This window comes from Rhea americana, unplaced genomic scaffold, assembly GCF_003343005.1.
Source record: "Rhea americana isolate MKP2758 unplaced genomic scaffold, rheAme1 scaffold_618, whole genome shotgun sequence".
Lineage (NCBI taxonomy): Eukaryota > Metazoa > Chordata > Aves > Rheiformes > Rheidae > Rhea > Rhea americana.
The window spans coordinates 11,916-39,526 of record NW_028186777.1 but is presented as its reverse complement, the minus strand read 5'-3'; the positions used below and the strand labels follow the sequence as shown (position 1 = coordinate 39,526).

At 42.8% G+C, this 27,611-nt stretch overlaps 1 protein-coding gene across 2 annotated transcripts in view; it reads right to left on the bottom strand.

The window, feature by feature from the left end:
* TCF20 (transcription factor 20) overlaps window positions 1–27,303 on the bottom strand; it is a 44,705-nt gene extending 17,402 nt beyond the window's left edge. For both annotated transcript variants that reach the window (XM_085320185.1, XM_085320186.1), the window contains exon 1: window positions 21,650–27,303. In XM_085320185.1, coding sequence (XP_085176311.1) covers window positions 21,650–27,271 — 5,622 coding nt within the window. In that variant the 5' untranslated portion in view covers window positions 27,272–27,303. The remainder of the gene's footprint in view (window positions 1–21,649) is intronic.
* Window positions 27,304–27,611: the final 308 nt, after the last annotated feature.

The following is a 27,611-nucleotide window of genomic DNA, read 5'->3' as shown; positions in this document are numbered from 1 at the left end:
TTTTGCCTGTCAGAACATGAACGCTTGTTTTCAAAGGTAAAAAAAACAAAACAAAAAAAAAAAATACAGTAATATTTAAATGCACCCCAAAATGCATAGAACTCTAACCAAACAGTAACATCGTTATCTTTCTCCTGGGAGTAAAACCAAGTTTCAGGTATAGAAAATGCCATTTTCTGGCTATGAAATCAACTTCAGCAGAATATTATGTACTGGCAAAAGTCCCAGATTCACCTATGCCAAATATTCACAAAGTGCAGCTTGAGGAGCTCCGAATCAGAGCTCTTTACCCGCATGCTTTAGTTTCTCTTCTAGACATGGCTGACTGAGATTAATTATTCTAACACGACAGAGCCCAAATCGACTATTCTTTTTGAACACACATAGGAATTTCCAGTTTTGTTCCTCAGAGGCATTCTGTCCTCCCCATTTTATACAGTCTTTGAAGTACCATCACACTGTTGCAACACAAGAGGTCATTTCTCCCTAGAACGCAGTGTCCTGTACAGGGCAGTCAACAGGAGCCGATGAACTACAGCAGCGGAGATTAAACTGCAGCTGTGTAAAGGATTTGTAGAAGAATTCYTAACACTAAAAAGGCATGTCTTAAAGAGTGCATGGTGCAATAAAACTGCAAACAGAAAGCCCCCTAGCAAACTCCAAGCAAAATTTTTGATACTTTTCCAAATGCTAATTTAGCCTTTGAACTAATTCTTTAGTGCATCTGACGTGGTTTATTTTGCTATTCTGAAACTGTTGCAGTAGAAACACAACAGGCATTTTGACGAATTGTAAGCGTGCCTGTAGCGCTCAGSCAAGAACGGTATGGAATATTTTCATGTTGTAGTTAGGACTGATTAGAGAGCAAAAGTGGGCAGCTGAAATGCCAAGGTGTAAGCATCGGGTCTTCATTTCCCTTTTTCAGCCTGCCTGACCAACTAGATTACCACCGAGGTTAYCCGCAGCTACGCCCACAACAGCAATCCCCCCGTGGACTACAATCCCTCTGCCTGCTCGAGGCAGAGATCATCTGCTGCTGCTGGCTCCCCTGCTGCTGAACAAGTCTCCATCCTGGCAGATGCTTCTGCTTTTCACAAGCCACTGACAGTCTAATGGCCCCATTTCTTCTACCTCCTGGGACCCCCAACCATCTGCTTCTTTCAAGGGAAGCTGAGGGAACCACGTACGCAGTAACTACTCTTTTCTTTCGAGTTCTGCCTTCTTGTCACACCACAATGACTGAATAAAGCAGAAACCCTACAAAGGTAAACGGTCCTAAAACAACCGACGAGTCTACCACCTAGTCTTTGAAAGAGACTAATGCCRTATGGTTCCCAAATACCTCGAGGTGATTCTAGAAATACAGACCAGAGCGAACAGAAAATTCCTAGACGGTCTCAATCTTCTTCTGCAGGACAGCACTGATACGCCTTGAAAGATATAAAGCAGTACAGTTTCTGCTCGTACATTCTGTGACTTGGGCCAGAACCCTTATCCTTACGTACTTGAGTTTCAGAACAAAAACAAAATGATGGATGTATACGACAATTAGAAAACATTCAGAAATCAAAGTAAAGTAACAGAATTTCATGAAGTGAACTGTGCTTAACTGCCACTAATCACTCTCTTTGGTCYATGTGCAAGTTGTCACCCAAACTCCATCGCACAGCCATTCACCAGCAGATGGTAGCAGCCTGCTTGTCACTTGTGAAGGAATTACGGCGTTCTTAGCCAGGGAAACAGCACTCGCGCTCTCATGGGAGGAGAAATTCCTTTCGCTCTGTAAGCAGCCTGCTTAGCCTCCTCTGCTTGAAAGAGCTGAGGGCTGGTACTTGGAGCGTGCTCCCAACGGGAGGTGCCAATGGACAGTAATCATTGCCAGGCATCTAATCACCTCCTGGCTCAAATTTAAAAAAAGGAAAAGGAAAAAAAAAAAAGAGGGCAGAGCAACAATTGATTCAGAGGTCCTATCCCCACAATTCATTTCTAGCCACAAAGCACGTAAATCTCACTCACAATAGGCTGAGGAGACTGAAAAGTGCCACTTGGAAGAGACACTCCACCCCTTGAACTGAATTATCCATAGTGTTAAAGCCAGTCATGCTGCCTCTGCCTCCTCGTGCTATCAGCAGCMCATTTCTTCCTTGCTATAGCTCATCAATCTCTGTCTACCAAAACGAAGTAACACCCAACCTGAGAGTGTGGAAAGCATGGGAACAGCTACCRCAGCATTAGCAGAGCTGCTCTGATTCATTCAAAATATTTAAACATACTGTAATTGTATTTCCTTTGCTTTAAGGGTGTTTTTTTCCCCGGCAATATTTGTTCCTTCCTTACTACAAGAGTAAACTCTTCAGACAGTACACTGCTCTAAATAAAAAGGTGTGTGTATTGCGGTCACCTGCTTGTCCTCCGTCAAATTTGTACCACATAGATGTTGGCCCATAAACGTGTCTTAGCTATGTGACCACCACCTTCTTCCCAACCAAGCACAGCTGCTTAGACTTGTGAAGAAAGTGATCCAAGCTGCCCAAAAAATACAGCGCGTACCTCTTCCCTTTGGCTCTGCGCTGACACAGATAATATCTTTGAGCACACTGAAATCCCACTGACTGCTGAGTGGAAAAAGCTTTACTGATGGGATGCTGGGAGCCAACAACCTAGCCATCAGGAGCCTTTTTAACACAGCTTTCTGACACATTYTGAGGAATAGCAGGAATAGCTGCTTACAAGCGGAAATGAACTGTTTCAGCCTAACATTGCAATGTAAGGCATTTTCAGATGATTTTTCCACTATTATTCTTGTGAAGCAATTACCAAAGCTATTTCAACAAGGACATTCACACTAGATACCACTGGATTATGTTTTCTACTGTCTATAATCCAAAAAGGTTTTCTTCTTGTGGATCAGTTACTTCTTTCAGTTTGTTCACCAATGCTCCACACTCAAGCCTCATTCCAAAAGCCCTTCTTCCTAGCACCGTTTTTACCTTTGTTTCCTTTTTTTTTTCCCTTTCTCTTTGCTTTGCTTTGCTTTCTAGGTATCTCCTTGTTTTTCCCTTTGTGCATGTCCTCCCACTATCAGGGAATACATAAATGGAATGAAATGGCAAGCAACAACTAATGGTTCCACAGGAAGGAAAATAAGGAAAAAATGAAATAGATGTTGTATTAATTATGCAGGTACAAGCCTTGACTTTACATGTTAGCTGCATTTTTCCACACTTTCCTCTTCCTCTATTTAAATTCTGTGTTTTTAGGAGAAGTGCTTTTGTATGATTTCAGAGTCCAGTTACGACATTATGAAGTAGGACCTTCTTCCGACTATTTCTGATTAAGCAGCTGGCAGGCTCGGCAGAGCACTCAGATTTAATATCCAGGCGAAAGGGCAGGCCACAGAGTCGGCAGGCAGGAGCATTCGCTTTCCCTGGAAGCTGGCTACCAAGAGACACCGTACTCCAGCAAGCTCTGAGGAAAACTGCAAAACATTTGCTACCATAGGCAACAGTGAAAAGTAGAGTTAAAGATGTGTTACAGGAGAACGGAAGAAGTGATCTTGGAAGGCTGCTGTTGAAAGGTAATGAGATGTAAACAGAAGGAGGTGGGGTGACACTTTTAGGAACTAGGAGAGGAAAACAGCATTTTCAATTTGATGGGAAGGTACTGAAGAAGTTTAATGAAAAAAATTGCCTATRTGACTGGCACTAGGGGTAACAACGGCGTACTAAGGGATGCAGAATGATCACTTGCTATGTCTCTTCAAAACAAACAGAAGTTTTCCAAAAACAGGCACAGAATATCAGAAAAAATGAATCTCACAATTGAAAAGAAACACCCTTATAAAGAGAAGTGCTTCAAATTTGCATTATTAAAAGGTATCTCTTGCCAGTGATGATAGATCTCCTATAGCAAACAAACCAAGTAATATTGAAGAAAAATAAACTAATCACTTAAGTAGAATTGGGCAGCTATTCTGAGCTCAAACAACTTAAAACTAATTTAGATTTCAGCAAAGAGACATATTCATAAATTTGGAAAATATCATCACTGTACTATAGAACTGGATTAGGAAACAGTGAAGAGTCAGAACTGCAGTGCTGCATGGACTGCTGAAGCATGAAGAGAAGCTGCAGCTCAAAATGGATGGCATAGAAAAAAAGAGAATACTAGAATTTTTAAAATGTTTTCAAAATGAGAAATCCTATTCAATATGTACAAAACTGATTAAAATATAACAGAAGCACTGTAAATGAAGAAAGAACAGAATTTTCTATTCTCCTCAACTTGGTGGAAAAGAGAAGTAACAAGGAAAGAAATAAACTGCTAGTTTTGACAAGCAAAGGTTTGCCAGCACAGCTTTCTATGGTCCTATGCTGACACTGAAACTATTCCACTTTATTCAAGACAGAATCTCCAAAACGGAGTGAACAATAAGGTTACAAAATCCGCAGACTTTGCAAAGTTATTCTAGGTAGTCAAATCTCAAACTCATGTCAAAGAGCTGCAAAAAAGATCTCACCATGCTAGATGATTAGATGATAGAAAGGAAATGAAACTTGGTAAGTCCAAAGTGACACACACAGGTAAAAATAATTTCACCTATACATATAAAAGCTGATAGACTCTAAATCAGCTATTACTACTCATGAAAAGATAGTAAGAGTCATCCTAGATCGAGTTCTGAAAACATCACTTCAGTCCCTTCAACTGTGAAAAAGACAGAACATAAGGAATTACTGGGAAAAGAAATCTATAATGAAATCAAAACCATCATTATGTCTGCGCATCACTGTAGCATCCTGGTATCTTGAATACTGTATATGGTCCTGGTCACCTCACCAGTACAAGAACAGGACAGATGAGAAAAAAAATATACAGGAAGACCACAGAGATAATGAGAAGCACAAGGAAGTTCCATATGAGAACAGACTAAATGGAAAAGAGGGAACAGAAGGAGGGCACAAACTGAGATCAATAAAATCAAGTATGGCGTTCACAAGGCAAAGAAGCAGGAGCAAGTAACGCAATCATCAGGCAACTGGTTTAGAACTTAAAATAAACCTGTTTTTTCACACAGCAAATAGTTAATCTGTAAAACTCACTGCCCAAGAACGCTGTACTAGCTTAAAGCACGAGGGAGTTCAGAAAGAGATTAGACGAATGTGTCAAGCACAGGTGTTTCAGTGCCTGCTGAACACAGCGATACGAAAGACACTGCTGTGACAACTGAAAGCTGGGAGAAAATACTCAGAACGACTCTGTACATGCCTGGTGTATTACACGTCTCCCAAGATAACTGCTCTTGGCCACTGCTGGAGACAGGATACCACAACAAAACATTTCCTTCTTGTCCAGCAAAGCAGTTCTTCCGCAGACCCGCAAATTTGACTGTGGAATTTCACAATGGACAACAACAAAACTGATGATTAAAAAGAATGTATGCACCCAGAAAACACACCGTAAGGCAGTAAAATGCAGTTTTTMAGACTTTTCAGTCTAACCCCCAGAACAGGAAGGGAAGGCTCAGCAAAACCATAATGCTATATAAAAGGGCTGAAATGTGATCTCAGAGATAAATTCACTATCAGTGACCAAAAGCTTAAACGTACATAAAGATACTCTACAAGATGACATTGGTAAAAAGCTGAGAAAGTCATGGAGAACAGTGAACCCTCCCCGCTCCTCAAAAACTGGAAAGAGAAAAAAAAAGGGGGGGGGGGGAGAAAAGAAGGACCAAGCGCATAACTAGACTAGAAGAAAGGTCAGATACTTTAAGAGTAAACTGAAAGTTAACTAGAATAGATTTAGCAAAAGTAACAAAAAATCACCAATAACTTAAAATGATAATGAAAAAGCATGTTTAATTTTAAATTAAACGAGCTAAATTTTAGTAACCAATACATCTCATAAGAGATGTAATTTCAAACTAAAAGAATAAATAGACTAGTGGGTCCAAGAAGACAAAACATGTATAAATCTTGTTTCCTTGGATGATGAAGAATCAGCTTGAACAAGAGAAGCACTTCAGACAACCATGTACAAGTACTGGGGGCCTAGAATTTGTGAGTCTATCTGAAAAAAGCACAGTTTATGTTATCTTGGGTACTCATTTGGGGACTTAAATGTGTAAGAGTAAATGGAATTTTGTTAAGAAAAGGTCTGAAAAATAGAATAACTGACTTAAAAGATAAAATAGAAATTCAAATTTTGAAGAAGTGATTATGTGATGAGATACACAATTATGGGAACAGCATACTTCAGCAAGGCTTCTCACACTGTCTCCCATAACATCCTCCTAGCGATGCTCAGGAAGTGTGGGTTAGACGAGGGGACAGTGAGGTGGATTGAGAACCGGCTGAAAGRCAGAGCTCAGAGGGTTGCCATCAGTGGCACGGAGTCTAGTTRGAAGCCTGCAGCTAGTGGCATCCCCCAGGGCTCAGTACTGGGTCCCATCCTGTTCAGCTTCTTCATCAATGACCTGGATGAGGGGACACAGTGCCTCCTCAGCAAGTTTGCTGATGATACCAAGCTGGGAGGAGTGGCTGATACACCTGAGGGCTGTGCTGCCATTTAGAGAGACCTGGACAGGCTGGAGAGSTGGGTGGAGAGGAACCTCCTGAGGTTCAGCAAGGGCAAGTGCAGGGTCCTGCACCTAGGGAGGAATAACCCTAGGCACCAGTACAAGCTGGGGGCTGACCTTSTGGAGAGCAGCTCTGCAGAGAAGGACCTGGGAGTGCTGGTGGGTGACAGATTGACCATGAGCCAGCAATGTGCCCCTGCGGCCAAGAAAGCCAATGGTCTCCTGGGGTACATCAGGAAGAGTGTTGCCAGCAGGTTGAGGGAGGTGATCCTGCCCCTCTCCTCAGCCCTGGTGAGGCCTCATCTCGAGTACTATGTCCAGTTCTGGGCTCCCCAGTACAAGAGAGACATGGAGCTACTGGAGAGAGTCCAGTGTAGGGCTACAAAGATGATCCGAGGGCTGGAGCATCTGCCCTATGAGGAATGGCTGCGAGAGCTGGGCCTGTTTAGCCTGGGGAAGAGAAGACTGAGGAGGGATCTTATCAATGTGTGTAAGTACCTGAAGGGAGGGTGTCAAGGGGATGGGGACAAACTCTTTTCAGTTGTCTCATGTGACAGGTCAAGAGGCAATGGGCAGAAATTGAAGCACAGGAAGTTCCGCCTGAACGTGGGGAAGGGGAATTTCTTCACTGTGCGAGTGACAGAGCACTGGCACAGGTTGCCCAGAGAGGTTGTGGAGTCTCCTTCTCTGGAGATCTTCCAGGCCTGCCTGGATGCAACCCTGTCTAACATGCTCTAGGTGACCCTGCTGAGCAAGGAGGTTGGACTAGATGATCTCCAGAGGTCCCTTCCAACCTTACTGATTCTATGATACTGAAGTTAAGTAGAATGAAGGCAGAGCACAATGGCCTAGGATAAAATAATGACAAGTTAACTACGTTTGAGGCATAAGAAAGAGGAAGCCTGCAGGTAAATGTTAAGGAAGAACATATATGAAAACAATGTTTTAGGAAAAAAATTAACACTATTTCAAGTGGATGTTAACTCATTAATAAGGATGCAATTTCTTAAATTAAGACCTAAAAAAATGACCCTACTGCATGGCTAAAGTATATTCAATTGCAAATAAGAATAGGTCAAAAAGGTCCCAAAGATCATCTTACTGCAAAATGAACCACCTACCTCTCTAGAAGAAGCACAAGTCTGCACCAAATAAAAATGGCACTGCTTGATACTTTTAAAGAAGAGACAACGGCAACGAGAGCTCCTTCGAAGACTGCTGAGGGAATAATTGGTGGCAGAGCTTGAAGGAGAAGATGAGCAGAATGCGAAGCGCAGACAAGCATTCCTGAGGTCCACTGATGCCTGCTGCTACTACTCAGGGAAAACAGCTGCAGATCAGCAGCAACAGCAAGTGAAATTAATCCAAGAGAGATGGAAAAGGTGCAATACTTAGGGAAAGAGAAATGAGTAGGAGTCAATACATCCCTTCTTAAGGCTGAGTTGTCAAGTAACACATTAATCTTAAAAAAATGAAGAAAAATTAAAGTATAAGTTTATGAACTACAGCAAAAATAATCAAGAGTTAAAGAAAACTAAACAGATTAGTAATGTACATTGATGAAAAAGCCTCAGAGAGAGAGGAGATGTTTTACGAAAAATAATGTCTGCTGGCCAAAAATCTGAATGAGCTTCAAAAGAAATATGTTATTTCACTATTCAGTAATAATCAGCAAAAAACCTGCAAACCATGACATATGTGCTGCTCGCACTGCCTATTACAATAGCAACCAACTACTTTTCATGAATTCTAAACTGAGGCTATTCAAAAATACCCAGGAGCACTAGGCTTGCCCAAGACCCACAACGCTGAGAAAAACTTCAGATGAACTAGTAGCTTTTAGAAGTGGCAGCAAACATAAACAGCAGCAGAAGTCCAAGGCTGGATGGCATTCCAGCTGAACACTACCAAACAGCTGAGATAGTGCCAGGAGTTTCCTTAAAGGATAAATTTAATGTTGTTCCACTGGGGAAACAACTTCCTCTGTCTAAGGATTAAGGACTACGTCGTTCTCCCCAGATTTGAAGGGGAAAAGGAATTAATGAAGGTCTTTTAAGCACAGACCATCACCGAGTCACGATAAAAAGGCAATGATGTTAGCTAGCTATTTGCAAGCCACACTTTCGGTTTATATAAGCCTAAATCAAACTATACTAAGATAGAAAGGACTGGTACTAGCTCTAGAATACTAGAAATAAGCCACTGTATGAGATCAAAAGGAAATTTGATTCTTTTTTCACCTGAAGGAAGAGAAGGATAAGGGTCTCTGTTTTAAGTGTTATTATAGGCAAGCATACTCTCTTCTCACTTCTTATCCCTCCATTTGCTGAAGGCTGTTGCCCAAAACTAGAAGTGTAAGACAGCAATAAAGTCTTCCTGGTTAGACAGCTTCACAGCTTCAGAAGGGAGAATTCCTCTTTTGGCATTAGCCTTGAAGCTATTTGTCCAGAAAACTAAATTTACTGGCATCTTATTTGAAATTGCTGTTCCTCATGAACTGTCCCTGCATATACCTGCTTGGAGGAGCAGCACCACGTGGCATCACCAAAGAACGTCTGTTCTCCCCCTAACAATAATGTATGACGCTTCAAAGGAGGAGGAATAATTAAATTTAAGTATAGGAATAAAAATTGCGTAAAAAACACATAAAATACTTTTATATTCCTATAATGTGAGTATTGGAAATTGTCTAATCCAACTCAAACAATTTACTAAAATTAACATCTAAACAAATTCTTCATTTGCCAGTTTCACATTGTGGCAACCTTGAAATTTTAGTCATAATTTAATTTGAAGTGTCCTTCCTCCAGAAAACAGGTGACAATTAAATTTAACAATGATTTYACACATGGTACCAGTACATTCAGGTCAGATTTAACTTTCTTTAAGAAAAGCCCAAACTATTATCAGACAAACACATAACAGAAAATTATTTTCTTCTGTAGACCTGCCTCTAAATGATATATGAACAAACTTTAAAGTGATTTAAGTTGCATCTTCTATGCAACTAAAATATGCAACCTCATATCACCTCCCTAATTTTACAATTTAATTAGCAACATTTGACAACTTTAAAACATACCATACTTTCAATTTTTAAAGTGAATGGTCACAAAATCAGTGTTTTTTAATTTTACAGAATTATTTCTGGTCTTGACAGACTTGTCAAAGGCAATATAAGGAGTTTTTGACGGTGTAGGCATGGGGTTTGAAAAGTTCGTGGCTCTCCCAGAACTGAACTCCAGAACTGAACTGAAGCTGCTTTTTTTCAGATTAGAGAAACAGTTTGTTTAAAGAAAAGTTCTCCTTTCAGTGACTCATGCAAGGACACTCCCCTCCTTTTTCTCTCMTTTACTATTAAGTCGTTTCTTGAAGTTGCCCATTCTTTTTTAAGAACCAACCCATTTCTTCTCAGCAAGCTTAACTTCTTGCTAGTAAAAAGAGTAAAGTAAGGTGCTAGAGACGCAGTAAAGCTGCAGCTGACAACAGTGCAGCGCAAAGTAACAGCACCATATTTTGTCAAGTCAAGCCAGGAGAACAAGACAAATACATGGCTAAGTTAGAACTAAGGGACCTAACTGCAAATCAAAATAAAACGTGAAGGGAGTGAAAAACAGAAAGAAATACTCACTAATAAGCAAAAATAATATAAACAATTTTTAAAATTAACCTTTAATGTTTTCGTAAACACAAGGAAAGCTTTGGATGCAGACAATAATTAGCTAGCTGAGGTAAGACTGAAGCGTATCTACGCTACAGCCAGTTGTACAGCCAGACCTCAGGAAGAGGCACTGACTATTTTTAACGCAACCAGCCCAGGTACCGACAGCCAGCGCAGCTGCAGCACACAGACCTCTCGGGGGCCTTGGCCACTCCACCGCTTGCGTCTTGCGTAGGTTTAGTAGCTTATGCTAAGCTGTTATGCCTACTCTCACCAAAACCCCAGCAGACCTGAGGATAACTTAAGCTGATTTATACGATCAGAATCACACCCTGAACGCTGCAAGGAGAATTGCTCAAAAGAAATCACAGCTATTTTGGGCCTTCTGAGTGAAGAGAAACGCCTGCTTTGGGTCAGTCCGGCTGGCAAACCAGGCTGGAGGAAGGGAGGGAGCATCTGGTCCCTAAGGCTTCTAGATCAGGGAATGGAGGGAAAAAAAAAACTGTCTTTTCACATATCTAGACAATTAGACAGCTGCACCTCATTTCAGTAATAGAAGCTGCAAAACTATATACACTTAAGAACCACCTTAGATAAATTTTTAAAAGTGCCTTTTATTGAATTTATTGATTTGTGTAACCAGTAATACCACGCCAGAAAAAACAACTTTCTCTCTGAGGTCACAGTCTTGACCAGTGCGCTAACTTCCAGATAGTTTTAACGTATCATTTTCTGATTGCACGGTCTCGTGCCCCATCCTACCCCCGGCTGTGCCTTTTCCCTACCCTCCGTACAGACAGCGCTGACACTAAGCTCTAAGAAAGCTGGTCCTGCCAAGAATTAGTTTGATATAGGGGAAAAAAAGGAAAAAAAAAAAGAAAGAAAGAAAGAAAGAAGAAAGAAAACAAGTTTGCAGGCCACCTAAGCTACCTGCATTACTTCAGGTAGTCACAGAGCAGCAGTGCTGGGAGACGGGAAGGGGTGAGCAACCAGAAAGGCTCCCGACCAGCCTACGTTACCAAGGAAGTTCATCTTCAGAGCAGACTCTTCAGTGGAGCAGGAATGGTTTATCAGGGCTGCTCTGCTCTCTTGCAGTCCCCTTCCCTCAGCATTCACCAGCTACACTTCTACCCTTTCCCTACCCCCATTTTTGGTTACCCCATCTTACTCTACGGTAGCTTCCCCAACCTTAAAGTCATCCTTCCCCTCGCTCAGCACACCGTGGCACAAAGCCATCAAGGACTGGTATCACAGGGGCAACAGGGGATTTTTGTCAAGTTTGGCAAGGGATTCGGAGGAGAATTTTTAGTAGTGGCAAGGAATGGGATAAGACTGCAAATCTGTAGGAGGAGAAACCAGCACTACCGTGAGGGCAGAAGGCTTTAAAAGGCTCTTTGAGGAAGAAGATTATTTTGATAGCTCCCCAGACGAGGACAAAGCCACAGCCTATCTTCGTGTCTTCGGTCTTCCTGCTCCTGCTTCACTTTCCTGCTCAACTCTACAGTAGGAAGGGGGGGGGGAAACCAGAATTCACATCCCCGTATTCCCCTAACACCTCTGTGCCTGCATCTCCAGCTACACACCCTCTCAACACGGCTCAACCCACTTACGCTAGCCCATAGCTTTAGCAATACAAGACTGCTGTTAAGTGCTAATTGCTTACTAATGAAAACTAATCATCATGCAATTAAACTTTAATCACTAAGCAGCTGGCTGGGATCCAATCCATAACAATGAAGGTTCATTAATAACTTTTTTTCAAGTCCTCTATCCATGAAGACTATCCTATACTTCACACAGACTCCACAGAGATGTACGAAATTCAGTTTGAAAATATTTCCTATGCTATGGAGAAAAAAAAAAAGAAAAAATAGAATACAACAGTCTAAGAATAACATAGTTTAGATTAGGGGRAAAGGAGTGTTTTAAGATTCGGAGAGCCTAGACTCAATTCCTGGCTTCCTTCATGACCTCAAGCAAGATGCTGCAGCACAGACAGAACAGAACCTCTTTTCTCTGACTCTTGTCTGCTTGGAGTAACAGTGTCTGCCAAGTTTTAATTTTGCTACAGCTTCTAAAATTACTACATGAATACTAGTCCCACTTGAGTTTTATTTTTACTCATCCTTCTAAATCCAGAGAAATTATTCTGACCTACTTCAGAACACATTTGTCACTTTTCTTCTAACTAAAAACAGGTATTGGGGTTATATAACTAGGTTTATAATGGACAGCTAGATGGAAAATTTACCTTTGAAATGACAAAAATTCAAAAATTGTCTATTTGTATTAAAAAAAGTCTTATACCACAGAATTGAGGAACTCTGACCTGCAGCATTCCTRTCCCAGCTTGCCTACTGCACTAAGCATTATGCTCATATAGCTTTTTAGGAACTCAGTTTGCTTTGTCGTGTTTGAAGAGTTTTCCTTTATTATCCTTGGTCGAATATTAGTATAGCTGAAGTATTATTTTTGCTTACTCAGTGAACAAAGGCTTCAGGATAACATTTATTTTAAAAATAAAACAGAGAAACTGTATAATATTTTATTTAAAAAGCCTTACCAAAGATAGAACATAACTTTAATAATCCATACAATATTTTATGACGGAAAGCCATGAATTCGGATCTCTAGAAATTAACCTCTTATCAAACGGACAAAGCAAAGAAAGATTGTTTTAAAAACAGTTTCTCACAAAACAGGAAAACTATTTTTAAAAGTGCACTTTTGCCCAGCTATAATTAAATAAAGGCTATTTAAAATATGGCAGTGCACAGCAGAGTAAGTTTCTCAAGTTTTTGAAGGTCTTTCAGTACCTATTTGCTAGCGTTCTTCTACTGAGGTTACGGAGATACAGCTCAAGTGACTGTCATCTGCAACCTGAACAGGAAGGAGCCATCCCTCAAGTCCAGTCCGAAATAAAAGAATTTAAAAAACAACCAACACCCTTCTCCCAAACTGCTGGGAAACTTAGAATTTTGTCAGCACTTTTAAAAAAAAAATCAACCTAAAATACATTTAAATGGATGGTTATTTACTCACTATTGAGAATTTAGCAACAGTTTGGCATCTCTACAGTAACAAAGTAACTTAAAAGCCCATAGAGAGAAAAACAAACARACAAACAAACAAAACTACGCAAGTTTGCGGATAGCCAGACAAAAAGCTCCAAAGCTTTGTTAAGAAATTGCCTGTACAGAAACCTCCTCACTCTCATCTGGAAGAATTTCTTTGAAATTATTTGAATAGATTTTTAAATTAAAATTATGCATGGATTTTTGAGGATCCCTGATGTTTTACAGAAAGGCCACAGCTATGGAATGAACATGCTGCATTTTACATACAAAATTTTCCAGTGCCCCTGGCTACAACTAACATTAAGTGGTTAAACATTGTATTCTTTCCCAGCACTTTACTGTCAGTAAATTTATTTTCCACTTCTCTTGCTCCACATACTAGACAAACAGTAAAATATAAAATCACATGTAAGGGCAGACATGACGCCCATACTGTGGGATAAATTATTGGCAACGGAATCAGCTAGTAAAGGTGCACAAAAATCACTTCCCTGTCTACCTTTCTTCTTCTCTCTGCCACTATTCAAAAGGTTGATATGGAGAAATCTTTCCTCCTTTCCCAATACCATCTTTACWTTTGAGACCTCAACTAAGGTGTCCTTCCTGCCATTTATAATCCATGATCATCAATATACTGCACCAGGTTCAGCTGATTTTTATTCACAAGAAGGGTAAGGGAAACAGGTTTCATCTCCCAAATGTAATCAATGGCTTCCAGTCACCGAATATACCGAAATATATGCATCAGAAGTGTAGATGTGGATTCTGTCTGCTCACCAGTTTGGCAGCGGATCCTGTATCATATCCTGGTATTAGCTCAAAACAGCTCTGTGTACTACAAAGAGCTCTAGCACTAGTCATTCGCACTTCTAGGTCCCTACCAGAGGCAGGCGATGAACTGAGCTACATCAGGGGCATCTATTAGGTTCTCGTCTCTATGGCGGCGTACTCCCTGCAAACCAGCAGTCACGACAGCACGCGAGAATTTCAGCAGCACAGCAGATGGCAATGCCTTTCTGGGAAAGCAGAATCAGAAGTTCATTATTCAACGTGGCTTTCAGTATTTCTTCTCTACCAGAAATTTCAAGCTTTCTTATTTTCATAACATGGCAGAAGAACATTGAAGATGCTGCCATTTCTTGAAGAATGAAAATGAATGTTAGATTTCACTGAGGGTCATCTCCAAGAAAGAAAGCATCTTTTCAGCTCAGACAACTGAGTATTTAGACATAGTCTGCGAAAACTAAGAACTCAGTCACTYGAAGGGTAATTGTACAAGGTGCCTTGCGATTCTGTGGCACTCCTGTTTTGGGGTTAAAGCACCTTAAAAGCTGTTGACAGAGATAAAGATGGCAGACAATGTTCTCAATCTCCCCTTTTAAAATTACTGATAACATGTAGTTTTTAATCCATTACTCATTTCCCTTTCACCAGGGTGGAAAATTAACAAGTTCCAGTGTCAGTTCTTCCTACTCTAGAAATTCCTCCTTACTATTACAGGTTTGGGTGTAGGAAACAGTTTTTCCTTCCTGTATTTGTCAGGCATGTGAGCCTTTGAAGCAGTAAATTATTATTTCAGCTGAACCCTGACCCACTGCAGAACTTTACTTGATAGGCTTTTGGCAAAAAAACAAACAAACAAACAAAAAGACACGAAGGGAAAAACCAAGCCAGGTTCTGCACATTCTTCTTCTCTAAAAAGAAGGATAATGAGTAAGAGGTCAATATTCATCTCCTCACATTTTTTAAAAAAACAGTAGCATTGTCTGACTATAACGCTGTCAAGTGCTGGCATCACCCGGGCACAATTTTGTGTTGTGGCTGACTTGCGCTAATGGTTACAGCGACCATGGAAAAGGGCCCTCCCTATCAGACACAGCAAACATGGTCCACAGACTAAGCTGATTCAGCTGGCTGATCTGGCAGAAAGACACCCCACCCCAGGCTAGTCGTCCAACAGATTAGCTAGCTAAAAATCAACCCACTCTGCAACTGCCTAATTGGTAGATTCAGCGCAAACAACACAGTGGGAGCAAGCAGCTTGCAGAGAGAATGAAGTAGGGTCCCCCGCTTTTGACAGCAACTTGCTCTTAGCCTGGCTGAGGTGTAACAAAGCACATCTGTGCAAAATGAGGCGTTCAAACCAAAACTGACACTTTCAGATTCTCAGTGCTACACTATTTAGCTTTATGGGGTTAGAAGCTGTTTTATTTCATTTTTTTTTCCCAGAGGTAGCTAGCCTCCCACAATTTTCTCAGGCCACAGTGATTCCCTAACTTTGACATTTGATTAGCTACACAGTTAGGAACCTTTTAAAAGCATTTATTTACAGTGTGTAAGAAAATTTTTCTCAGGCACTGATTTCCCAGATCTGAGAATATAAATAGCTTAATGCTTAGTGGTCTGTTTGGGGGAGGGGGGAGGAGGAAGGGGGATTTCTGTAGAAATTTTCTGGGATTTTCTGTAGAAATTACTACAGATAAGAATTGCCTATGTCTTTTATGACTCAGATTTCCATAAATACATGATCATTAGATCAACTAGCAGGAATCTTAAGCGGTCAATGACACCTTTCCTGTATGAGACCAGTTGTTCTCCATGAAGTCTAGATAGCATATATAAAACACATCTCCATGAACTACCCTGCAAACTTCTAAAAAGGCATACTGGAAATGAGTCAGAAGCCTGCCACTGCCCAATAGTAATGAAAAACTCAAAGATCCAAGTATCAATTTGCAAAGAAAAGACATACATTTAGATGCTGAACTTCTCTTAGCCTATACGACTTTGGAGAAAGCTCTTAAAAACCATAATCAGACCATTCTAACAGCCTTGTTAAATATGTCAACTATCCTAAAACATGTAGCTTTATTCTCTTCAAGTAAACAACAGGCTTTCAAAGATAATCCATGAGGAGTCACACAGATAGCAAAATCCCAAATTAGTGAGAGAAAGCCCAGAATCACCTGCCGTTATGTATTAGATCATGAACAGATTTCACCCTTTACTGTTTGCTACTTCAAAGTTCTCCTGACTGAAACAACAGATGAGCCTTTCAGTAAAGAGCAGCACAGGACTTCATCTGGTACATAAGGATTAAAAGATTTCTCAGGCTGGGAATGAAGCAGGGAGGGCTAAAGCATTAAATTATTGAGACCTTTTAAAAGGGATCTTTATTGGGGGATAAACAAGTTTTCCTTTCACGGAGCACTGTCAGCAGAAACAAGAGTTAGATTTAACTTCACCAAGGTCAATTTTGAAAATGAAGAAAAGACGAAGAGAAGATAAACAGGGCAGGAAACAGTCTTCTTAAAGATCTTTATAGTGAAGCATGTGCAACTGTTAGTTTTCTAAATCCATAAATACAAAGAAATAGCCTGACATGACTAGGTGAATTGAGAACTGGCTGAAAGACAGAGCTCAGAGGGTTGCCATCAGTGGCACGGAGTCTAGTTGGAAGCCTGCAGCTAGTGGCATCCCCCATGGCTCAGTACTGGGTCCCACCCTGTTCAACTTCTTCATCAATGACCTGGATGAGGGGACACAGTGCCTCCTCAGCAAGTTTGCTGATGATACCAAGCTGGGAGGAGTAGCTGATACACCAGAGGGCTGTGCTGCCATTYAGARAGACCTGGACAGGCTGGAGAGCTGGGCGGAGAGSAACCTCCTGAGGTTCAGCAAGGGCAAGTGCAGGGTCCTGCACCTAGGGAGGAATAACCCCCATGCACCAGTACAAGCTGGGGGCTGACCTTCTGSAGAGCAGCTCTGCAGAGAAGGACCTGGTGGTGTGCAGACAACAAGTTGACCATGAGCCAGCAATATGCTCTTGTGGCCAGGAAGACCAACAGTATCCTGGGTTGCTTTAGAAAAGTGCTGCCAGCAGGTCGAGGGAGATGATCCTGCCCCTATGCTCAGCCCTACTGAGGCCTCATCTCGAGTATTGTGTCCAGTTCTGGGCTCCCCAGTACAAGAGAGACATGGAGCTACTGGAGAGAGTCCAGCACAGGGCTATGAAGATGATCAGAGGGCTGGAGCACCTGCCCTATGAGGAACGGCTGCGAGAGTTGGGTCTGTTTAGCCTGGGGAAGAGAAGACTGAAAGGGGGTCTTATCAATGTATACAAATACCCCTGCTGTCCAAGGTATCAAGGAGATGGGGCCAAACTCTTTTCAGTGGTGCTAAGTGATAGGTCAAGAGGCAACGGGCGCAAACTGAAATGCAGTAAGTTCTACCTGAATATAAGGAAAAACTTCTTCWCTGTGAGAGTGCCAGAACACTAGAACAGGTTGCCCAGAGAGGTTGTGGAGTTTCCTTCTCTGGAGATATTCAAAACCTGTCTGGACATGATCCTAACATGCTCTGCTTGTGCAGAGGTGTTGGACTAGATGATTTCCAGAGGTCCCTTCCAACCTCAACCATTCTGTGATTCTGTAATTAAGAATAGAAATGAAAAAAACTCTCCATAGGAAGGACACGAACGAACTAGATCCTCCCCAAGGAGGACCAGGTTCCCAGATGTATTCTCAAACTTACTGCAGGAGTACTAGCCTTAAGGTTCCTAGCATCATGAGGTAAAGATCTTATCTTCAAACCATTTATGACATGTTTACTTAGCCCAAAAAATGGTGTCTACAATAATTAAAAGAGAGCTTTCTATGGGCAACGAGTTCACCCAGGACTATGCAGACATTTTTTTCCACTTCAAGACTTCAGTTAGCCTGAAAAAAAACAAGCTTGAAGAAGGTTAGTTAACATTCTTGCCTTATGTGGATTCTGAACTAAGGTGATATTCCATTTACACAGAATGTGTTACATATATGAATTATTCACTTCCAGGCTCACAACCTTTTATTTGCCATGAACTAATGTTTTCCCTTTCCCTAAACCAAAAACTAAGACCTATTCTCCTGTGCTTGTGCAGACACATCCATGTCTTCTCTCCTACTAGCAAGCAGCTACATGGTTTGCCAGTGTCTACTTTTCCAAGCCTAACAGTGATGAACTGCATGTCAGAGGAAAGAAAAAAGATGCACTTGCAAAGTAAGGACAACGTAAAGAAAGAGCATATGCACCAAGCATAAGAAATCAGCTGTCTGAGCCAGAAGGCTGTCCTCAGGCAGCAGGGCAAAAGAGAGTCTAGTSGAACAGAGCCTTTCCACTGCCTGAGGATGGCTTGTGGCAGGTACACACCTCTTAATATCCTGACTGCCATGCTCATGAGGGGTGTAACCCTTTCCTAACCGAAGGGGGGGAGGATACACTGCTTCCATAGAAGAATCCAGCACTAAGTTTTGCTACAACAGGCTTAAAGATTAACACTCAAATTCTACTAGGGAAAATAAAACTATTCCATTATTTGTGACAGAGGTAAAGGAGAAAGATGGATTACTCTGACACAGTGCAAAAGAGCCCAGCATTCAGCTAGGACATCTGTTATGCAGTACCTTGTACAAACACAAGCTCACAAAAAAGGTTCCTTCTCCTACCACTTTAAAATTAATTTTAAAAAATGGATTCAAACAAAACAGTTGTGAGCACTGAAAGGCCATGTATTAAATCTCATAAACAAAGAGTAAGTAGGCTTTCTTACAGCCTGAGATAGGAAGAATTAGAAAGAAATCCTTTTCAAGTTAAATGACAAGATTATGAATCTGAATGACAAGAAAATCAGAATAAGATGGCAGAGGATGGAGTGTGGAGGATGAAGATTAAAAGCTGAGTTTGAAGTGAGAGCCTGAGAACTCACAATGAATTAAAGAATAATTTTTAAGTTTGTGACAGATGAACATGAAACTGGAGCAAAAAAAAAAGGGAAGCTCTACAAGTCTCTGGAATAAAGTGACTGGGTTACCAAAAGCTACCCAAAAGACACAGTATTCCAGGATACAGGGGAGAAAAGCAGAGGCAGAACTTTAGAGAAAGCCTACAAAAAGCTGCAAYTGATAAACAGCCTCTGGGGAAAGTAGGGGGGAAAAAAACAGAAAACAAAATATTAGGAAGAAATTCAGTAATCAAAAAAAGACACAGATGGGAAGCAGGTGGAACTACACTAAGAAAAGCACAGTTGATAGTGACAAATTTAGCTGACAGGGAAAGGAAAATGAAGTACTAGCTCTGAACTTTAGCTAGCAAGAGACCATAGTAAACAGTGATTACAATAGCATTAGAGCACAATGGAAGACAGAGTGGAGGACAAGAGCGCCAGACAATGCACTCAAAGAATTCAGAGATGAAAAAAGGGAAAGGAAATGAAGAGGTAGTTGCAAAGGCAAAAGAGGCCACAGGCTTTCTGTGCACGTTAAAAATGGGAAATACTCACGCCTACATGTACTGTGAGGAAAAGAAAAAAAAAGGGGGCCCTAAAGTTGAACAAGTGATTAAAGGAAAGAGATAGAGAGAAAGGACAGGGTTTAAGGGAGATAAGGAGACATTATTGTATGGTGTCAAAAGGGCATTAAGAGGAGGAATAAAAACCTGTTTGTGACAAGATGATCAGAACTGTTGGAAAAAAATGAAAGAGGAGAGGCCAAAGTGTATTCTGTCAGAAAAAGAGAGTCACAAAAACCTCATGCTGAGAAACAACTAGATGCCAAACAAAAAACATGCAAGCATCGTATGAAAGAAAAACATTGCAGAAAATGGGCTGTGACTTAACAAGTTTGATTAGGGCCAATCAGCATAGTCATGACRTTTCTGCAAGGCATACCCCTTTTCAGGAACAAAAGCAACAGGTATCACTGAGGGCAGCTCAAGTGGTTCAGGATTTGCCAGAGAAGGCATTTGCTTTAGGAAAAACAAGAATCACAAGTGTGACACATCCTCAGAGCAGGAAAAGGGGAAAAAAAACAGACCAGAGAGATCTGAATTCAAAATACTGGTGAACTACACGACATGTGAAAGCATGGTGACCTTGCAAGTGGGATCCAAATGACAGTGTGGATCCTCAAAGAAACCCTGGAATTATCAGAAATTTCAGCAGTCAGATCAGAAGGAGCACACAAGCACTGCTCAAAAAAAAMCCCCAAATGAGATTAACTGTCTTTGTTTAATGGAAAACTAGAAATAAGAATGCAGGCTAAATGAAGTTAGGGCAAAGCAGCATGTAATTACTGTCAAAAAAACAGTGCACACGAAGCCAGGAATCAAACTCAAAGAGGAAGGCTCACGGGGAGGAAATGAGCATAGAGTATGTGACAATGCTGAGGGAAGAGAAGAGAAAAAATGAATCTCGAGACTGCTTAGAACAGGAAGAATCTGAAGGCAACAGAAAAAGCAGTCTAGCCCCTCTTCCACAGTCTGGCCCAGGACAGAAAGCACAATGGGAAAGGTAACAGCAAATGCAGGGGGGCAGCATACTGATGACAGCTAAGATAAAGCCACATAGCTGTGGTTTTGAGATACCAGTTTCTGTCTCAGATTACCAAAAATAGTGTTTCCATCCATAATCCAGTGGTTGAAAGTAATCTTCTGTTCTCCCACATACATGCACTTTGATTTTATACATTTGTCTCCATTAATTGTATAATCACAGCCCCATACTTTGGAAAAAGGCAGTTATCAGTATGAATTGTAGGGTAATTCTCATGCAGTTCATCAGTACCCAAGCTGCCTGTATTTCACCCAGGGCTTATAAGACCTCTGTGCCACTCTACTTTCTCTCTCCCCTATTTTGTAGAACCTGCCAATTTCCCTACAGTTGCATAACATGTATTAGAGCCCCAGAATAATCTAGGTTGGAAGGGACCTCTGGAGATCTCTGGTCTAAACCCCTGCTCAAAGCAGGGTCAGCTTTGAAGTCAGATCCAACATCAGAGTTAAAGCATGCTGCTCAAGGCCCTGCACAGTCACATTTTGAGCATCTGCAAGGATGGATATTCCACAGCTTCACTTAGCCCTTGTTCCAATATTTGATCACCCTCACCCTGATTTTTGAGGGGCAGGAAGGGGGCTAATAATGAATTGGAACTTCTTTTGTTGCAATTTGCGCCCACTGCTACTTGTCCTTTTACTGTATATTTCCAGGAGGAGGCCTGGAAAGTATTAATATCTAACAGGACAGAAGAGAAAAAAATAGATCACTGCAGTCATGAGAAAAGTCTGGACATCCAAAACTTAATTTTAATAGGTAATGAGCACTCAGGTTTTTGATGCCTAAAAAGTCCATCTCATTCAGGTACAGTAGACATCTAAATTAGGCCATCAAATGAGCAATGCTAGGGATTTATTTACAGATGAAAGATGATTGTTTTGGACTTGAGAGAAGCACAAGGAAAAGACGGTATTCAGTGTTACACTCATTGCAAATCATTTCATATAAGTTTATGTACTCACCATTTCTCTTGCAATTTCCACAGCTTCCTGCAGCCCATAGAGCCTGCCACAGACCAGGTAGATCCCATTGGCCCAGAGAATACAACCCTCATGGACCCAAAATTCATTGCTGTCAAGAGGTAGTTCAGGAATTTGTAACTCCAGCTCAGCGCCACCTTCTGAAGTGGGCATAGAGGGTTTTGAGTCCAAAGGAGTCTTTTCACCACCACTGCCACCTTCAGTGGTTGCTTTTTTACAAGAAGCTCCCCTTGAAAGTGACCGAGAGGCTCCACTACAGTCCTCAGAGCGGTGCCGCCTCTTAAAGCGAGGATGAGCAGCAAGGCTTCTTTGTTCCTTTTGTTGTTGCTGTTCCTCCTCCTCTTCTGTATCTGTCTTGGAACCATTAGAAGCACTTTTGTGCCGTACCTTGACCTTGCTCTGCATTTCTGTGGCCCTCTTTGGAGGTGGGTTCTTGGGCAAGGTGGCTGCATAATCCTGGGGGTAGAAAGGACCAAAGAGGTCACCCATATTACGATAGCTGGCCCATTTGCCACACAGGCAGCAAACCAGGTGCCCCAAAACAGAAGACTCTGTTACTACAGGGCCCTGCAGCATGAAAGTTGAGGTGGGCAGCACTTTGCTCTCCGCATTGCTAGGAGGGGGCGTTGAAGATCGCTGTCCTTTCCGACCCCTCACCAATTTGTTCTGCTCCTCTTCCTCCGCATTAATGATTGTGCACACAGCGCCTAATTCACACTTGTTTACCACATGAATGTAAGGGAAAAAGGACTTATTCTTGCTGTCAGTTTTATCTACAGACTGGGTAGCATATTTCAGTTTAATCTCCGGCTCTTGAGGCTCCACAATCGGAGCAGCCCGTCTAGTCTTCCGTTTCCGTGGCTGCGCTGCAGGTTTTCGCCTCTCCCTCCTTTGCCGTTTAGGTTTCGGCTCTCCACCAGGTGCCCCTTCTGAAGATTGTGGTGGTACTGGTGGTGGTGGCGGTGGAGGTGGCAGCTGCTGCTGCTGCTGCTGTTGCTGCTGTTGTTGCTGCTGCTGCTGCTTCTTCTGCTTGTTCACACTCCCAATTGGTCTCCCCTTTTTCTTTCCAGAGGGAAAATATCCCTTTGGAGGGAAGCCATCTGGCTTGGGTGAAATGTTTGTCACATCTCCGTCTTTTTCCTCAGACTTTGGGTTTGGTTCAGAAGTAAATACACCAGAAGGGGAGACTGTTTTTGAGTCAGGAAAGGTCAGAGTTCCAGCTCCACTTACAGATCCATCGGACCTTCCCTGACCACCTGACTTCTGAGAAGATGGTAGTGCTCCACTGGATCCTATTCCTTCTTTACTAATACTGGCAGTTTCAGGGGGTTCTTTCTTGGTTTTATCATCCTCGTTGCTTTGCCACTCTTCTGAAGGTCTTGGAAGAGTTACTTCACTGGATGCATCCTGGCTCCCTGGCCCTACTTGATCTGACAATATCTCTCCTTTTCTTTTCTCAGCCTCTAGTCCATGCCCAACCACACTTCCTCCTTCAGGTCCACTCTTAAGGGACAGAATGTCATCGAGAGTAACAGTATCTGCACCAGCTTCAGCACTGTTGGTGGAAACACTTCTCCGAATATTGGGAGATGTAATTTTTTGAACAATAGCTTCCAGTTTTAATCCTCGCCCCTTTCTCGGGGGCAATATTTTGGTCTTAGCCGGGCTTGTAAGGGAAACAGCAGGGCAATTCCTATTATCAGGACTTGGCAGGTCCTTGAAGGAATCTCCCTTTGTAACTGGCTTGCCAACATCTTGGCTTTGAGATGAATGGGCATAGGAGTTGTATTTATCAGTTCCTTCTTTCACTGAAGTCATCAGTCGCCCTTTATCTTCAGTGCCACTGTTTTTCATATCCTGTGGCTGTCTTTTGGTAGGGATAGGCGAGATGAAAGAACGGACTCGCCTCCTCATAATTAACGGATTCTGAGGAGACTGGTCTTCCTGGCCAGGAAGTCTGAGCATAGCATTACTAGGTTTGGGCAAATCTGCAGATTCTTCTCGTCTATGTCCATCGCTTTCTTGAGGGCAAAACCTTTTTTGGTTGCCTACTCCAAGAGGGCCACTGCTTTTGGCAGGAGAAGTTTGCCGGGAGAGGTCCCAACCAGATTCAAGTTGTTGCATCTTCTGGTTACCGTGTTTCAGCTCAGTGCATTTGCTCTGAGTACTATCACTTCCCATAACACAGCGCCCAGCCTCCTGAATTCCAGTATCATGATAAGAGCTACCTTGAATGTACATCATCCCATCTTTGTCATTTTTCAAGGGACTCCTTACTCTTTCTAGAAACTGCTGTTGTCTTGGGCTCTTCCTTGACCCTTCCTGTCTGTGCTGAGCTGCAGCAATCACACCCTGAGCAGTGCTGCTTGCCCAATCTTTGTATTCTTCCTGCTGTTGCTGGTATATCTGCCTCTTGTAATGATACTGGGAATTTAAACTCTGGTTAGGGTCACCAAAAGCATGAGGCCTAGCATTTGTGTGATATGCTGAAGCCAAAGATGAGCCTTCTGAATTCTGAGAGTATGCAGAATGCAAGGAACCCCTGTTAACTCTTTCAGATAGTGTCATGTGCGGGTTCATGTGATGCAGATCTGTTCCTGGGCCTCTGCTTCTGCCTGGTGACATTTTCAGCTTATCTGCAAGATCCTGAAATTGAGAAGGTGATTTACCCCTGCTGCTTCCAGTTCTGCCAGGAGCTCGTCTCATCTGTGTCAATCTGCTGTCCTGCTGGGGAATGTAGTCTGAAGCAGAATCAGAGACTGCAGCTCCAGGGCTAGCATTGCCTCGGAAAGACTCATGCTTGATACCAGCAGGATGACAATGGTCTCCTGTTTTTTTATTATTGAGACTAGCTGAGGTCTTTGACTGTTCAAAATCTTCTTCTTTGATTTGCCCACTGTGAGCCTTCATCTTTGTTTCCATGGATACTAAACCACCAGGAAGTATTACTGACTGGCTTAAGCCAGGAGCAAGACGTTCACTCCGTCCACTTCTGGCCTCAGGACCTATGTGCCCCATTGGGTGAGGACCAGGATCTCTGACAAGTTGCCTTAATGGAGATATGTCGCAGATCACTGATCTCCTCTCTGAGAGTGTTCCCCCTTCATGGGCAGAAGACTGAGACTCTAACTCAAACTTTCTAGCAATAGGGTAATCAGCTAGATTGATCTGCTTCATGTCAGGAGCTGAGCTGCTTGATTTCCTATCCCAGGGACCCCAGTGAGGCCCTTCTAGGAGAGATCCCATGCTTTTGTTTAGGAGGCCTCTATTGGTCAATTCATTGGCTTGACTAATTAAAATGTTGGGCCTCATGGCTCCCTCCAAACTCCCAGCCATCCCAGAATGTTCCTGTGCATTCCTAGAATAACGTCTGTCTGGATGATGGTGGTAACCCTGTAAGACCTCCTGCAGGAGGCTGGGACACTTCTCATTCCGGCCTTTGCGCTCACTGTGTCCTGGAAAGTCTCCTTTTTCTTGACCAGAAGGATACTGTGGAAAGCCACCAATGTTTCTCTGTATACCAGCTGTTATATTATCCTTGTAACTATATCTTAAACTGCCAGGGGATTTGGAGGGTTCTGTTCTCACAGGAAAATTTGACCCAACAACTGCATGACCAGGCTGGCTGTTACCCTCTCCATTATGGTTAGTGTTATCTCCACTTTTGCTCCCTTTACTCCCTCCTTGAGCTTCTGGTTGTGGCCCTGCATGACCAGCTTCTTTTGCTGCACTAGCACTAGCCGGTGCCTGGGTGGCTGTGGAAACATCATCTTGTGCAGGTTTATCTTGATTGCCTGATTTTTCTACTCTTCCTGTCATAGCTTCCCGAGAGACAATCACCCCAACTGCCTTTTCATTCACTTTTGGAGTACTTTCCACTGCTACTACGGCTTCCTTCCCATCAGGGGAGGCCACATCTTCCCTAGCTGCAGGACTGGTGCTGATTTTTGATGGCTCATTCTGAGAGCCTTGTGCTGGTGAGGAGTTTGATCTCTCTAAGTTACCCCCTTTGTAGGTGGTGTCTGAGCTGGTGCTCTGGCCACTCAGCTGTCTCACCCTCTCCCCATGATCCTCTGAACTGCTGGAACAGCCACCATCCAGAGACTCTGCCAGGGGAGACTTAAGCTGCTCCTCTGCCTGGGAAGAGCCTTCTGAGTTTGTGCAGCTGTCAGCCTTCTTTGAAGAGGATGATCTTTTGGAACTTTTTTTCTGAGGTGCCAAGGCATCTGAGAGCAACATGTGCTGGACAGTGTTAGGCAGATTGGCCACTTGAGAACTTAGAGCACTTAAGCTGCTCAGCCCAGGATCTGTGAGCCTTTTCTCCTGCAGTCCTTCCAGCCCAAACCCCTTGAATCCCCCTGCATGAGCATTAGGGCTTGGCATCATAGATGGTGTGGGGCTAAGCTGGGGCATCATCTGCAAGATTCGGTTTCTAGAACCCATGGACATGTTGCCTTGCCCACACTGGAGATTTTCTCCACCTGGCATGAGAGGAGAAGGGGTAGAGCTGCAGCTTGGAGACTGAACCACAGATGCAGCAGGAGACGGATTAGAAATTGGACTGAAGTTCTGGTGGAACTGCATTGGTGATCTTACAGGAACTTCAGCTTGGCTGTACTGTCCCACTTGACTCTGAAGAGAGAGTTTGGTAGCAGCATTTGAGTACTGCATTACATGCTGAGGTGGATGCTGCTGCTGCTGCTGCCCCTGCTGCCCRCTCTGGGGTAGCTTAGACTGCTCAAAGCTTTTCATTGGTTGAGCCTGAAAGCTGTAGTTGGACTGGGTCCCATATGCCTGTGCATTGGAACCCACCGCATGGCCTTCATACTGCGATCCAGAATTCACACTGTAACTTCCATCATAGTTCTGTCCTGACTGGCCAAAACGCTGTGGGGAAGGGAAAGAGGAGGAGGAAGAGGACGAAGGTGGCTGATAGTGTTGGCTGAACTGACCCACTCGTAACTGGTACCCAGAAGCAGAGGAAGGCAGAGTGGATGGACGCTGCATTGGCTGCAAGTGTGAGGTGCTGGAAGCAGACTGGCTGGAAGCCTGGGGTAAAGGTTGATGAGACTGATAGATCTGCTGTCTCAGCTGCTGCACCTGCTGCTGCTGGCTAGAAGCCTGCTGCTGATACTGGGCACTCCCTGGAGAGAAAGGACCAGTATAATCCTGTTGGTAGTGGGATACACCCCCAAGGTTTGAGTGTTGTGTTTGAAACTGGCCCACGTGTCCCTCACTCCCATACTGACTCCCAAAGCTACTCCCTTGAGGGGGCCCATAGCTCTGTACAGGTCCAGAAGGCCTGCGCTGAGGTGGCTGCTGCCCTCCTGATGCCACTGGATCTTTGTTGGCCGCCATATAGTAAAATTCTCCTGCTTCTTTTCTGAAACCTTGGTAGCTCTGATGGCCAGAGCTCTCACCAGGCATTGCTGTAGAGGCTCCTGCTGCTCCACGACGTCCACTACCAGTACCTCCTCCAAAGCTCTGGAACATCTGGGCCTGCTGGCGGGGGCTGAATTCTTCCAGTCGGGATGAACTGTGCACTTCCTGTGGGTAGCTCTGCTGGTTTCCGTGGTAACTACTTTGCTCCCGAAAGGACTGCATGCTGTTCAGCAGCAGAGTGACAGCTCGAAAGCCCTCCTAAATGGGTGGAAGAAAAAAAAAAAAAAAAAAAAAGAAAGTATAGAAGAAAAGAAAAGAAAGAAAAGAAAAAAAAAAAAAAAAAGAAAAGAAAGTATAGCAGTCACATCTCCCAGTCACATGAATACCACTGTTCAATTTTCAAGTTTCAACAGCAATTAACATTTAATATTTGTCTCCCAACTTCTAGTACAGTATCAAAGCCTAGTCCCATTGCTTGTGTTTTTTTTGGATCTTCTAGGTAGTGTAAGAGGAATCATTAATTTCCTAGAACAACTAAATTTGTAACCTACCACCAGCTGGA